Consider the following 14480-nt stretch of genomic DNA (forward strand, 5'->3'; position numbering starts at 1 on the left):
GTATCACCAACATGAGATGAAATAAGACCTGCTACGTGGCTATCCCAAGGGCCAAGCCTCTAGACCTTGCCCATTGCCAGTACAAAGGCCTGCCTTTCCCTGGCAGCAGTGCTACTTCCTTTCGTGAGTTTCATTTGTTGAGAGGGGACAAGCAAGCCCTAACATCAAAGCTTTTTGCCAGGCAGCTAGTGCAGCCAGCATTAAGAGAGTCCTCTCAGCATGGAGCCCCAGAAGGAACAAGATGCAGCTTAAAAACACACTTAAAACAACACTTAAAAAAAGCACTTAAAAAACAAGTTTTAATCAGTTTCATAAAAATTGTTCCTGTAATTGAACTTGGATAGGCCCACTTGCCCAGCAGGGTGCAGGTGACAGTTTCACATTTACAGGCTCAGGCGGGATGGTCTCTGCAGGCCAGAAGTGTTTGAGTGACAGTACAGATGCTTGACGGGGCGGGAGGTAGGAGCACAAACTACGGCATCTGTCTATGGGGTGGTCTGCAGCTCCAGCCTGAGGTGTGCCTCAAGCACTGCCCAGCAGGTGCCCCAAGAAAGTAAGTCCAGATGAAGAAAACCCTCACACGTAGAGTCCTGCACCCCTCCTCTCAGCTTCTACCACCATGGAGAAGGCACAGCTTCTGAACTCGGCAGGATGCGGAGAAAGTAGGTATGACCTGGCCTCAGCTTCACCTGAGGCACCAGCCCCTGGGGTCACCAAGAGCTGGTGTTTAACGAGGCCCTGAGGGGAAGGGCCGTTTTCCATACAGAACTGCTGAGCATAAACCCTTCCCTGGTGTCCTCCCCTCCCCAGGGGGCGGAGTGTAAAGAGTCCCAGACAGGTGCTGATGCCTACTTGAGGAACCAAACTGGAGCACATGTCCCCTTTAAAAAAAGAAAAGGTTACAGCAAAATGACAGGGAAACGGAGACACATCCCCACAGAAAGTAAACCACAGTGTGTGCCTGCCGGCCAGCTCCAGCCAAAGCTGCACCACGCTGGGGTTAGAGAGTTAAGTGCACACTCCCAAGGATGGCTCAGAGTTGTCCCCAACCACCAGGCCCCTCGGGCTGCTCTGAGCTTGGTCCAGCCGCTGTCACTGTCCACTGAGGAAGGCCAAGTGCCCTTTGGTGCATCTGTTGGCATAGTGTCCTTTTTCACCACACTGGGAACGGGAAGGGGAGAGAAAAACAGTTTTCAAATGCTATTTTCAACGACAGCAGCACCCACCAAACACCAGATTGGGGAAGGGGGAATCTCAATTCTCAGGGAAACTTCTCAAACACAAGGGAACAAGAGCTCCAAGGGCACAGCAGCACAGAAACTGCAGAAACTGCAGCCAGCAACTCAGCAGGCAGCACCCGAGGATGAGCTGAGAGCACAGCAAGGAGCTCCTTCCTGCCGGCCGTGTCAAGTAGAGGGCCCGGAAGGGCTTGCGCTGGGTGGCAGGATGAAGAGAAGCCCATGACAGCAGAGTTCCCCGCCTGTCTGAGGGCCAAGCCCCTCTGCACTGCTGGCCAGTCACTTACCTCTGAGGCACCGCTCTGGGATTCCCTGGCGGCAGGAGGCGGAGCATGAGAGAAGCCGCCGGGCTCTCCCCCAACTCGGGGATTCATGGCTGTGGACCCTGAGGGTGGGCTGCACCTAAAGGGTTTTCCCTTCTGCTCCTGCCTACTTGCCTAAGCTACCCGAGGACAGGTTTTGGTCATAGGATCAGAGAGATGGGACAGTGGTTACATGTGGGTGAAAAGACCCCAGAGAATCACCTCATGAAATCTTATCACTGACCCTAACTTGTCTCTGTTCTGATTATCTAGGCCCTTCCTTAGCTTCTCTTCCTTCATTCCTGTTACTCCTCAAAAAGCTGAGGGAGAATTACAAGGAAGGGAACCACAGCCTGGAGCATTAACAAGGGGTCAGGAGTCAGGTGGGCACCTACTCTGTGCTGACCACCTGGTGCCTCCCAGCCTCTGCTTCCTTGGCCTGGAAGGCAGGGCTCTACTCGGTCAGGGCAGAATGTTTGCCTGCTCAGTTCCCAGTCCCACTGACCCATGTGTTCAAGACTGTCTCATCTGTAGGTGTGACCTGCAGCCTGAGTATCGGCCAGTTGGCCCTTCAGCTGATAAGATAACCAGAGGGAGGGACTAAGCAGGCATGTCCGTGGGCCTCTGCGGCATCTCTAATGTTAACTGTGAAGAACTGGCTTAGTGAGAGGTGTTTAGGTCCTGTCTCCCACCCCCCTACTTTCAGGGTTCTAGGACAGAGGAGAGCTCGCTTCACAGAGGTGCTGCTGAGGAGTCCTGGAGTGCATCAGGATGAAGCTAAGCTTCCTTATTGCCCTTGAGGAGCTAGCTACCCTCCATGGGGCAGGTCCCCCACCTGCCTCATCACCACAACCCCCTTTCTGTACTTCCCTCACCTGTTAGGGCTCAGGCTCATAATCTGAGGCGCCCCCTGAAACTGCCCACACTTGCAATGTTAAGTGTTTCAGGGCACGTGCCTTCCCTTTCCCCCAGTACACAAAGGCCTCCCAGGAAAGAGCAACGGCACTCTGCGTCCTCAGCAGGGCTGGACCCAGCAGGTGCTCAGTGATCACATGTGACGGCTGTGGGAAGTGACCGGCGACTCAGCCTTGCCTGAGGGCAAGTTCTATGAGCAACTGGGACCTTCTACTTGTAGGCATGGATGATACTGACATTAGAAAAAAACTCACAAATGCCTAAGTATCAGGTTCAGCACTATTTTTAGCAGCAAAAACTACAAATAACTAACTGTCTACCAATAGAGAACTGGTAAAATTAATTGCAGTCATGTTATGCAGCCACTGAAACAGACTGGATTTACATATGCTGACACAGCATGATCCACAACGTTATAAAGAACACAGATTATGGAAAGTTACACTATAGCCCTGTTTATGTTAAAGTATCTACTACCCTTGTGTTTGTGGGAATAAAAGTTTAGAACAGTTCTCCTGGTGGGGGCCCCCTTTAGGAGTTTTGTAGTGTAAACGTGTACCAAAATCAAAAAGTGTAAGAAAAGAACGTACTGAATAAAGTAGCTGTTTTAGGAAAGGTGGGAATAAGGAAAACACTTTGTACCCTAACACTTCTGTATCTAAAAGTTTTTAATGAAAAACATGAAGTAATTTATATTTTGTTAGTAATTCCCAAATATGAAGTCTTTATGCATCTAGTTCTATTATCGGTTGTTTCTGCTGACTCACTTGTTGCTCATTTTGTGACTTTTACTTATGAACTCATTCTTCAGAACTCTAGCTGTGGGAATTCTGTGCAGCCTGGGTTGAGAATAAATTCCTCAAAGAGCCAGGTGCCCACCCATGTGGTTTTAGATTAGAAAACTAAGTCTGTATCTTTTCAGCCCTCATCACAGCAGGAACACAGGCCCAAGGTCATGAAAGGGCTCACCAGGGACTTCAAACTCTTCCCCCTTTCCATCTAGAGCCAAGAATGAGGCAGATAAATTTTCGAGCAGGTTGTTTAACAGTTTATCCTTTCCCTGAGGGTCTCATTTTATCTGTGTGTGTACGTGTGGGTGGGTGGGGGGTCGGTTCTGATCTGACTGCTCTCTAAAGCTTTGTTCTCCCCTGGGCGTGCCCAGGGAGATGTGAGAACATGCAGAAGCTTCGGGGCCCAACCTCCTCCCTGGATTGTGCTTCCACTTTGTTCCTAGTTTCTGGAAGACTTCCCTCCCTTTACACAAGCTCAATCGTTTGATCCAACAGTGTGTGTTTAATTGTTCACCTGACCTTGGTGTGTCAGAGAAGGGAGCAGGATGGTCTCTAGTCCACCAGAGTAGCTCATTTTTACTCTTACAAACAGAAAAAACAGAACTATTTTCGTCTATCCAAACTATCTGGGGAATGAGGGACTAGCCACTGGCTGTGAAGACCCCCCACTGCTCCCCCCAGTCCCGGAACTCACCTTGTAGCAGGTGACCTGCTCCAGCGGCCGAGGTCCCCGGTTGCCTGCACTGCTGTTTTGACTCTGCATGACCCCGATGACCTGTGGGGCTCTCTGCTGATTGGGAGAAGAGTTCTGACTCGTTAACTGGATCAAGGAGGACGACCTTTGTAATGGCGGATTGTTACTTTGCTGGAAAGAGTTACACAACACGGTTTTACTGCGGAAAACACGTGCACGCAGACTACCAACAGGGATAGGAAAAAAGAGAGCGGGACTGCTCCCGCGTGACCAGCAGGAAGGACTTCCGCAGTGGCCCCGCTCAGGAGAGCAGGTGGAAAAGAAAGATCTGGTGGTGATGGCAGGAGCCGCTGCCCGAAAAACACCATGCAGACACACAAAAACGAAAAATAAAAGTAGAAAACAAAACAAAGAGACAAGGAGGTCTCTGGGGCAGCAGGGCGAGGGCATGAGCAGGCCTTACTTTTGTTTCTGAGGTTCTAGCTTCAGGTCAGGATGAACGCTTGGTTCAGCCAGATGTTTAGCAGCCTACACGGCGAGCAACAGTCACAGAAAAACAGTTGGAGGCTGACGTGCTGACCTGCTGTCTAGGGGCTGAGAGGGCCCTCCGCTAGGGAGTCATGTGAGCAAGGAAGATGGGCTCCTGGGGTGGGACTGGACAGCTAGGTTGGCTCCCAACCAAGTGGGTTCCTGGCTCTGGCCCCCATAAATGCAGGAACCCTGAGCTAGAAATCCCAAGGTTGTCATGGCTGCACCTACATTCAGGAATTCCCGGCTTTGCCGACAAGGAGTTCTATTTGACTTATCCCACAACGTCTGGAGGGTGGGAGTCACTGCAGCAAGCATAGCACATGTCCTCCTGGCTGCTCAGCCCCAGGCACTGAGGAGGGCTGGGCAGGGCTTTGGCAGTGGGCTCAGAGTCCCACCAGCTAAGAGGTAAGGCTTCAAGATTGGTGGGCAGGTTTGTTCAGCCTGTTGAGACCCTGTCTCACTCACCTGGCTAGCCCTTCCTCTTGGCCCCCAACCCCCAACTCCTGTAATCAAATCGGAGTGACCTTGGTTTTGGGGGGACTGCTGCAGATTCCCATTTGTCTAGTTCTAACTGGGCAGGGCACTGCCTGCACTCCTCATGCCTGAGGGAACAGCCCACTGCTGGGTGGTGGGACCCACTTGTCTAAAAGCGAGCCAACTGGTCCTCCAGCACCCTGCCCCCAGCTCTCCCTCCCACGGTCAGGAGCCTCCAGGCACTGCGGTTCACACACAGGCCAGAGGACCGGTCAGCCCTGGTTCTGCTCCCAGGTCTGCTCCTGCCAGCTGGTCCCTCCCTCCAGGAGCCTATCTTACCATTGGTACAGGGAAGGGTCTGAACCAGTGGCAAGAGCAGCAGACATGTGGCACTTATGCTGCCCCCCACGCTGGCACCTTGAGCGCAGCCTCGGAGCTGCCACAACACTGGCCAGGATGAAGGGAAAAGCCAGGTGAGCTCCTGGCTCTGGCAGCCCTCATGCTGCTTTGATCCCAGAATTCCCCACTGGAACTTGGGTGTCTCCGCAAATCCTCCCCTGCCATCACGAGGTCTCCAGCAGGGGGGGGTAGGGCACCAAGGTCTCTGCTGAGGGGTGCGGCCAGGGCAGGCAGCACCACAGCACCCGGGAGGGGCCGGAGCACGGTACCTTTGCTGGAGGCTGTGTCTGCTGTGGTAGTGGGGGCTGCTCGGTGGTTCCCATGGGCAGTTCAAATCGAGGGCTGGTCACCCCGCAGCCAGAGAGGGTCAGAACAAGAGAAGGAGAGGCAGGGATGAGATGGCGGGGCCAGGCATTGGTCTCAAATTCTGGCCTCTGGAATATCCCAGCCAGCCTCTGCCCAAGCACAGAGCAACAGGAACCACCTGGATGAGATGGGTGCTGGCTCTCTGCTCTGCCCTGAGGCTGAGGGACAGCGGGGAGAACAGAACTGAAACGCCTGAGCTCAGACCCAGCTCTGCCCAGATGGCAATGAGACCCGGGCAAGTGCTGCCCAGAGAAATGATGTTGGTGGCAGTCAGCGCCGTCAGAAGGCACAAGGGACCCTGTACACAGAAGCCCCTCCTGGCACACACCCTTCCCCAACTGCAGTGTAGACCTCCTCTGACAACACAGTCCCTGGGGGACATACCTGCCCGCCCCATGAGTGGGGCTGTCCGCAGCCTCCGGGGCTCACATCTAGGGAGTGGGATCAGCATCAGCCACCTGCCCGCCGTGGGGCGGTGACCAGGACACCTGAGCAGGTGTCAGGGTGCAGATGCAGGCAGCATGGGGGTGTGTGGGAAGGGGGGAGATTGTACTCTGGTTCCAGTGCTGCCCCAGGCAGAAGTCTGGCCCCCCGACCACCCAAAGTGACCGACACGAACCGAGGCCCAGGAGAGGAGCACTGAGCCCTACTAGGCAAGGAGATCCCGGCTCCAGAGGCCCACAGACCTGCCTTTGATCAGGTGCTGCCACCCGCCTCCATGTGACCCCAGCCAGTGGGTGTGCTCTGAGCCTCAGGGATGATGTGTGTGTAACAGGAATGTTCTCTCTCACACTTGTAGTTACATGAGTTAGGAGTCTGTGGAACCCCAAGCTCAGGGCCTCTGTACAATGGGCCTGAAACTGTAGTTCTCTTTCTCTAGGGCACAGATTGTTTACCTGAGGCCCCTCGATGTGCAAGGCTCTGTGGCAAGAGTTTTTCTGCAGCACAGGGCCCGTGGCTTTCATCAGGTTCCCAAATGGCCTATGACCCAATAAAGGTCAAGTGCTAGTCTAGGCAGAGCCACCTCTGAGCTCAGGAAGCTGTGGTCCCTCCCTGACCTCCCACCCTGGCCCCAGGCCCTGTTCTGATACCACCCAGCGACCAAAGCCCAGCTGGACCCAGGAAGGACACAGATGGCAGCAGGCCCCAGGTGGGAGCAGGGCTGGGGAACAGCGGCTGGCTACTCACTGCATGAATTTACACGAGGGCCCCTCCGGGCAGAATCCCACGAGGTAATTTACACAGATGACTCTCCGTGTGTGCCGGTGCCGGCAGAGGGGACCTATGGGGCCAAGCCTCTCGTCACTCAGACCATCCCCTCTTCGGGGGCTGCCCTCAGCTCCTCTGCCCACACCACGCCCTGGGGTGCAGAGAGCAAGGGCAGGGCTTCACATGCTTGCTTTGCCTCTTATTCATCAGGACAGTGGGCAGGGCATGTGGCCTCTCAAGCATTCGTTTCCTTATCAAGTGCAGCTGAGAACATGGCCCCCACAACAGCTCTAGGAGGCTCGAGGTTGCTGAGTGTCATGTGGGCCCAGGGAGGGTGGACTGGCTTCATACCAGGGAGCCCAGCCACCCCGACACCTACCATGCTTGCAGAAGCCTCGGTCATACCAGGGGCAGTCCTTGATCTTGGACTCAGGGTCAATGTGTAGAAAGGGGCACTCCTTGTTGCTGCACTCCCCTGTGGGGAAACCCACAGGCGTCACCTGGGAAGCCAAGGCGCGCTGCACCAGACGCCCCCCAGCTCCCCCCCAGGCCAGGCCTGCTGTGTGACAAGGATGGCTAGGTGGTTCTCGTGAACAGTCCTGGCCTGGGAGCCCTGAGACCCAGGGCACAGTGTCTCAGAGCCTGTTTCCTGACCTGTACATGGGCTGTGAGTCCTTCCCTCACACATCCGTGTTACCGTGAGGGTCAAGGACACAGACAAAGCCGGGCACAGGGACACTCATCAAATAACTCATGGCTCCATCCCTGACCCAAAGGGGGTCTCCTAGGCTTTGGGAGGTCTAGACAGGCAAATGCACCAGTTGAGACCGAGAAATCATTGTTCTACTCTGATCAGTCCTTCACATCTACTAGCTGGCTCAGGGGCAGAGCCTGAGGATTCTACCTTTGAGAACAGAAGTAGGGAAGATTTGCGAACTCAAGGCTGGGTCCCTGTGGCAGATGCCAGAAAGCCTTGGGATGAGAGCTCTTCTCAGAAGTGATCAGCCCTGCTGGCCACGGGCATCCGTCATCCAACTTTAGGAAGCACCTGGCTGCGTGGCCATGCCACAGCCACACTTGCCCTCTCCAGTCCATAGTCGACGCGAAAGGCCAGTCTGATCTCTCCTGGCCAGAGGAAGTGCAAACTCCTTCCAGACCCATAAGCCCTGAGGTGGTCAAGTCCATCTCTACCCTTCAGCCACACTGGCCCCCTCAAGCTGTTGTACTAAGGCCAGTCCTCTACCAGGACCTGCCCCGTCTTAGCTTCAGATCCCAGCTCAAGTCTCATGTGCTCAGAGAGGCCTCCCCTGACCATCCTGACCCCATTGATGTTTTCCTTCAGAGCACTTACTGCCAACAGTTAATCCTCTCCTTTGTTTCCCTGCTGTATTGGGCCTCTAGAGCAGAGCACCAGAGAGCAGGACCAGATCGGTCCTCTTTACAAGTAGCACCCTCACCCGTGTCACCTGTGGTACAGGGAAAGGGCAGCAAGGGAAATGTCATGGAGGCCTGGGGGCTGCCGGGACCAAGGCCATCAGTGGGAAGGAGGGAACCCATGCCAGCCTGCAGAGGCGCCCTCGGAAGTCTGCTCAGGAGGGCTGGCCTGCTGCCTTTTGGGCCAGATGGGAGGTGCTCCCACGGAGCAGTGCTGCCCCCCTTCCAGTGCTGGTTCTAGTGCTGCTATAAGGAGGGACGGGGCACGGACAGGGGACTCAGGAAGCTTGGGCCCTATTTCTGTTTGTGCTTTGACATCTCAGTCTATGCTGCCTGTACAACAAAAGCCACACTGTTATTAATAAGCCAGCAATCCAAGCCTGTCGGGCTGCTGAAATAGTTAATGTCTCCTCTAGAAGTGCTTTGAAAGTCTGCAGCATGCCAAGCACCCTTTGGCCCAATCGTACAGCAGGGTTCCTGCCTCCCGCCAGGCCCCACAGAGGGCCTGGGGCTAACGCCAGCCCTCGTCATGATCAGCAGGACTTCTTCCTGGGCGACAGAGAATGGGGGATCCTACTTCCATCAGGAAGCACAACAGTTCAGCAAGCCCTGTGCCAGCCCCAGCCCCCCAGCCCACTCTGCCTCTCCAATGGGTCCACTCTGGACAGCGGAGGCTACATGATCTCTAAGCAGGGATCAAGGCAATCTGTTGCAAGGTGAAGAGCAGGGTTCTTTGCCAGCAGAAGACAGTCCCCAAGACCTGCTCTTCTTAAGGGGTATTTAGGACAGACAAGGTATTACCTGGGATCATGTTCCCAAAGAGAAGAACCCACACAAGCCTGAGGGCAATAAGTCACCAGGCCTGAAGAAGCTGATTTAGAGTAGAAGGCCGACTGGAGCAGCAACAAGACTTCCAGCCAGCTGCACTGATTACTCACCTACCGTGAGACCCCCATTAGTGTCAACTACCCAAAGTACCTGAAAGTGCTCAAAAAACAGAAGCACTACAAAGACGTGGGAATTATCAGTGAGTAACCGCAACCCCCCCGCAAAGAAGGGGACCAGAGGAAGTGGCCAGGCACTGCCCAGGGGTCCCCTCTGATGCCAGAAAGATGGGAGGTGGCAGATGCCACAGGCACCCTCTGGGCTGGGCTCTGGGTGGAGCCTCCGAGGCTCCTGAGGCTGGGGGTCTGGGCAGAGGGAGGGGCCTGGCCGCAGGCTCACCGAACTTGGAGTAGAAGTAGCACTCAGGCATCTTGGTCATGTCGTACTCGTGCAGGAACTCGCACTGGTCCCCCTTCTTGCACAGCCCCCGCAGCCAGTGTTTGCACACAACCGTCTTCTCGCCGCTGATGTGGCGGAACGGACACATGCCCCCTGCCAGGGAGACGGGGGTGTGAACACAGAGGTGGCCCTGGGCCTGGGGGCCAAGGTGCCTTCACCTCACACTTCCCTGAAGCCAGAGTGGCCTGCAAGGTGGTTGCCCCAGCAGAAAGCAGTGATTTTAGTCAGTACACAGGTGCATACTTTAAGTTTTAATTGCAATATATTTTATTTTAACATATTTTGGAAAAAATCTAACTAAAACATCAAGTCATGACTTCACAGATAATTACTGTAAGATGGAAACTTAACATACGTAGGACTGTATATGGGTGGGGGGAGTTTATTTTTTCATTAATTAAAGAGTTCCAGTGATACACAGATATGGCAAAAATTGTAGGGGTAGTATAAGACTAGATTTGGGAAACACAGCCCCAAAAGACAAGGTATAGAGGACCACTAGCAGCCTGGACTCCAGGTGGCTCTATCTCTAGTTATAAGTGCCCACTCAGCCTCCAAAAATTAGGAAAGAAAATCAACTTCAGAATCGAAGAAATGTACTGTACACAAATCGGGGGAGGTCTGCCTTCAATAGCAAGACCTGAGAGATTATCTTCCCACAAGGGACAAAGCCACACCCTGGGAAAGTCATGTTTCCATCTATTGACCTGACGGACTACTGGGAAGACCCGACCAGAATAAAATTGGGCCTGGGGAAGATTCAGAACATCCCTGTCCAACAGAACTTTCTGCAACAAGAATGTTCTATATCTGTGCTGTCCAACATGGCAGCTACTAGCCTCCTGTGGCTACAAAGCACCTGAAATATGACTTGCATTTAAAACTTTATTTGATTTTAATTGATTTAAATTTGAATAGCCACATGAGGCTGGTGGCTACTCTATTAGTTAACAGACACAGTCATTACCGATCAAATGTGGGAATGAGCCCAGGAGCCCACGGGGTAAAGTGTTCTGACCAGACAGCCTGAGGTCAACATGATTGACCCTACCTGACAGGTCTACTGCTTCAGAGGTAAATGACTGAGTTATAGAACCAGAACTTGCCAAAATCATCCATTAAAACCATTCCCTTGCTCTAATTCTGTGCTCCCTACTCAAGCTTCCAATAAAATTTAGTTTCCAAATTTGTCTATAGCAAGAAAAATGCCCAGGCCTATAGATGGCATGTAAGGTTCTTTCCAGTGATAATTTCTTATGAATTAGAGGATAGTCTGGCTCATGCAGCCTCTGTTGGGGTCTGATTAGCAGGAACAAGACAACATGAGACAGACTGTTGGGAGGTTTTTTTGAAGCTCACGGAGGACACTGAGTTTGTGTAGTCTGTAGAATCAGAAAGGCCTGGGTTCAGACACTGGGCCCTGCTACTCACTAACTCTGTGACCTTGAGAAAGTTCCTGAACACCTCAGTGCTAGGGGCCTCTGTCCATGTCACAGGTCAGCTTGTGGTCACAGGCAAAGTGAGTTGAGAAGGCAGACTCAGAGCCAGGTTCAGTCCTGTGTTTTAGATTTCAGGTAAAACACCCATCACGTTCCTCACCTATGAAAGCACCACATCATCTAGGAACACTGTTAGTCTGCAGAGAGCAACGTAAGCCAGAGACCTGAGGGCCCACGCGTCTGCTAGGGGGCAGGGTGGCGGTGAAGGCATCTTAGGAGGAAAGTTGGGGCTCTCTTACCTTTGCCACAGGCAGCTTTCAGAAAGAATTCACAGACAGCAGCCCCCGACTCTGCAGAAAAGAGAGAAAAGGCATCACAGTGAGGTACAAGAGCTACTGGGGATGTCTGAAGATGTGGGAGGGGCCCTTCTGGCCTTTAACCCACAAAGGATTTGGGGCAAACCCAGAAAACAGGTGGCAAAAAAATGCAAAGCCTGACTAAGAGAGGAAAGAACTGTGGATTTTAGTCACTCTGCAGAATGAGATGCTTATGTTGAGACCAGACATTACTCAGTGCTGAGAGCCTCCCATAAGCAGGTTGCTTTCAAGGAGTTAGGAGTGGGTGGGAGAAGGGAGGATGGAGCACAGGATCACAGAAATTAGTACCCCAGCTCGGAAGTTCGAGGGCCAATTCAGGGGCACTTTAACGTGATGCAGAGGGATCTCACAGGAAGCACAAATAAGTGAAGGGGACTGTGGGGAGGTGGCTCCAGAGAAGAGGTTGGGTGCACTGGAGATGCTCTTCTGGAGATGACAGGAGGAGGACTACTCTTAAAATTCAATATGGATACACAATTAAAGGAACACAGTCTTTGGCTCTCACAAAGGCAACCAGTCCAGTTGAGGGGAGCAAGAGAATAAAGGCAGAGTACAATGGGAGTCCATGGGCTCCCCAGGCAAGCTGGCCCAATGAGCCAGGAATGCACAGGCATGGTTACCAGAATAAATCATTCAGGGTTTCATCAACTGTTTTCTCTATCATCAGGCATCTTAGAACTGCTGAAAGTCCACTGACAGCATCTCTGAATGCCACTTTTGTGCTTCTCCTTCCTAACTTGCAAGATTCCTTGGCTTCTTGGTAGCAGGCAGATTATGCTAGGATAGACTTAAGGTTGTAGAACTGGGAGTCATGGGAGTGACATTCATTTGCCTTCAAAAAGCCTTTAAAAAAAAAGTATCACTGAAGAGTATGTCTGGACCTTCACTCTTTTCAGAGGTTAAGTCTGCTTCATTCCTTAAAGCCAGTCCACAGTCCTAAGGACTGAGTCTCAGGCAGACAGAATAAAAGAGTATGCCTTCAGGGCAGAACTAAGATGGGAATGAAGTGTGGGGACAAGGAAGAAAGGCGTGTGGATTCCCTGGACATTAACACACTAAACTTGATCATGGGCAGCAGTGAGTACTGAGGGCACCTACCTGCACCAGGGCAGCACCATGGCTAGACATGTCATTGACCATCACTAAAGACAGGTATGTGGGCCCTCATCACTGTGCCTGCTTTCACAGACTCAAGTATCTCTGGTTCCAGGCTGGAGAAGAGTCGGGAGGGAAAGAGCTGCCCAGGAGGATCGTTCCATGGCCTGAAGCCAGTGCCATCAATACAGGACAAGGCCATGTGTGCAAAGGTGGATGTCTGTGCACTAGCATGGAGTGACCATATGTTGAGGGATAGATAATAGAGTATGTATATCTAACATTAGGCAGCTGCTTTTGTATGTGTACCCTAGAGATGGCGCTTGTGTGTGTATAAAATAGGGTTGCTTGAAATGGACAAACAGTTACCAAAGGGAAAGGGACTGGGGAGGATGGGTGTGAAGGGAGGGACAAAGGGGGAAAAGGGGTATTACGATTAGTAGACATAATGTAGGGGGTGGGGGGCACAGGGAGGGCTGTACAACACAGAGAAGACAAGTAGTGATTCTATAGCATCTTAACTACACTGATGGACAGTAACTGTAATAGGGTATATGGTGGGGGGAGTCTAGTAACCACAATGTCGTTCATGTAACTGTAGATTAATGATATAAAAAAAAATAGGGTTGCTTGAGATGTGTCTCTTGGGTATAATATCTTGTACAGAAGTGTCAGCATGAGTGGGACAACTCAGAGATCATGTGTGCAAGAGAAGTGCGGCCACTGGAAGGGGAGGAGGCTGCAGGGAGGCTCTTCTAGCCCTGTGGCCAGTGGGAGAACTCAGGCTGCAGTCCTCTGGCGGTTCTGGGAGACAGCACAGGAAGGTCAGACAGAATGGGTCAAGAGGGCTGGAGAGTTCACCAGGCTCTCAGCCATGCACTGAGGGGTCTTCAGCAAGTCCCTTCTCTGACCCAGGACTCAGTTGCCCCATCTGTGAATTGAACTCAGTGACCCCTAAGCTTTGATGTGACAGCATTAGATTTCAAGTGTGTCCAGAAAGGAGAGGAGAAAACTGCTGCTTTCTTTCAAAGTGCTAGACATCCAACTAAGTTGTGGGGTGCAAAAGGGGAGAATGAAAGGAGCTCAGCAGCTGCCTGAGTGTGATGAGTGACCCAGAGATGGGGGTCCAGAGAAAACGTGAGGGATAGTCTCTCCCCGGCAGTGTGAGTCCCAGTTGAAGAATGGTGCTTGAGAATCTAACTTGGGGTCTCCTACAGGAGAGAATGATGGTCGTTGCCTCAGCAGGACCCCTCCAACGGCCCAGTGCTGATGAAAGCAAAGAGAGGGCGCTCAAAGTTTGGGGGCTGAAGGTGGGGAAGGGGGCCATCAATATTTCCTGTAGTTGGCGGAGGAGACTAATTCCTAATCCAGGATACCCGCCTTCGTTAAAGAATTATTTGAACTACCGGACATGGTCCTGCCCTTCTGCAGACTGTCTTAGAACGGCCCCGAGGGATAAAAAATCCGAGGAAGGGGGGCTCCCGAGTCCGAGTGAGTGGAGTTCCAGGATCGGGGAGAAAGGAGCCCCGGCACCGAGAGAGAGGGCGTCCCGAGCCGAGGGGCAGCAGTCCCGGGCTGAGTCGGTCAAACCCCTCGTCCCCGGCCCCAGACCCGCGCTCACTGTCCATGCCGGGGAAGGGCAGCGGCTGCGCCCCGAGCTGCTGCTCCACCGCGATCTCCAAGTCAAACTTGATGTGGTCCACGCTGGCGATGATTTCCTGCATGGCGGCGGCGGCGGCCCACCGGCCCGACTCCCCCTTAGGTCCCTCGCCGCCCTCACACCTCTCCCCGCCGCCGGCCCCACCGCACAAAGTCCTTGTCCGCCTCGCCACGATTCGCCTGGTCTTGCTGCCGTCGCTGCCGCCCCCGCCACCGCGCGAGGGTTGCCGGGAGCGCCCGGAGCCTGTGAGGCCCTTCGCCTTCCAGACTGGA

General features: G+C 53.2%; 1 protein-coding gene across 3 annotated transcripts; it reads right to left on the reverse strand.

The window, feature by feature from the left end:
• Positions 1-279: 279 nt before the first annotated feature.
• On the reverse strand, positions 280-14429 carry CPSF4 (cleavage and polyadenylation specific factor 4). Of its 3 annotated transcripts, none has more exons than XM_036897062.2 (8): positions 14170-14429; positions 11376-11426; positions 9578-9730; positions 7299-7394; positions 6899-6992; positions 5614-5686; positions 3941-4111; positions 280-1161 (listed from the first exon to the last, which is right to left on the reverse strand). In XM_036897062.2, exons 1-8 carry the CDS (start codon positions 14270-14272, stop codon positions 1093-1095), a joined length of 810 nt encoding a protein of 269 aa, XP_036752957.1. In that variant the 5' UTR covers positions 14273-14429; the 3' UTR covers positions 280-1092. The 3 variants fall into 3 exon arrangements, with proteins under 3 accessions (XP_036752957.1, XP_036752959.1, XP_036752958.1); XM_036897064.2 differs by having other exon boundaries at positions 3941-4033; positions 14170-14428; XM_036897063.2 differs by having other exon boundaries at positions 3941-4036; positions 14170-14428.
• Between the last annotated feature and the right edge of the window lie 51 nt (positions 14430-14480).

The sequence above is a fragment of the Manis pentadactyla genome, chromosome 10 (assembly GCF_030020395.1).
Source record: "Manis pentadactyla isolate mManPen7 chromosome 10, mManPen7.hap1, whole genome shotgun sequence".
In the NCBI taxonomy this organism is placed as follows: Eukaryota; Metazoa; Chordata; class Mammalia; order Pholidota; family Manidae; genus Manis; species Manis pentadactyla.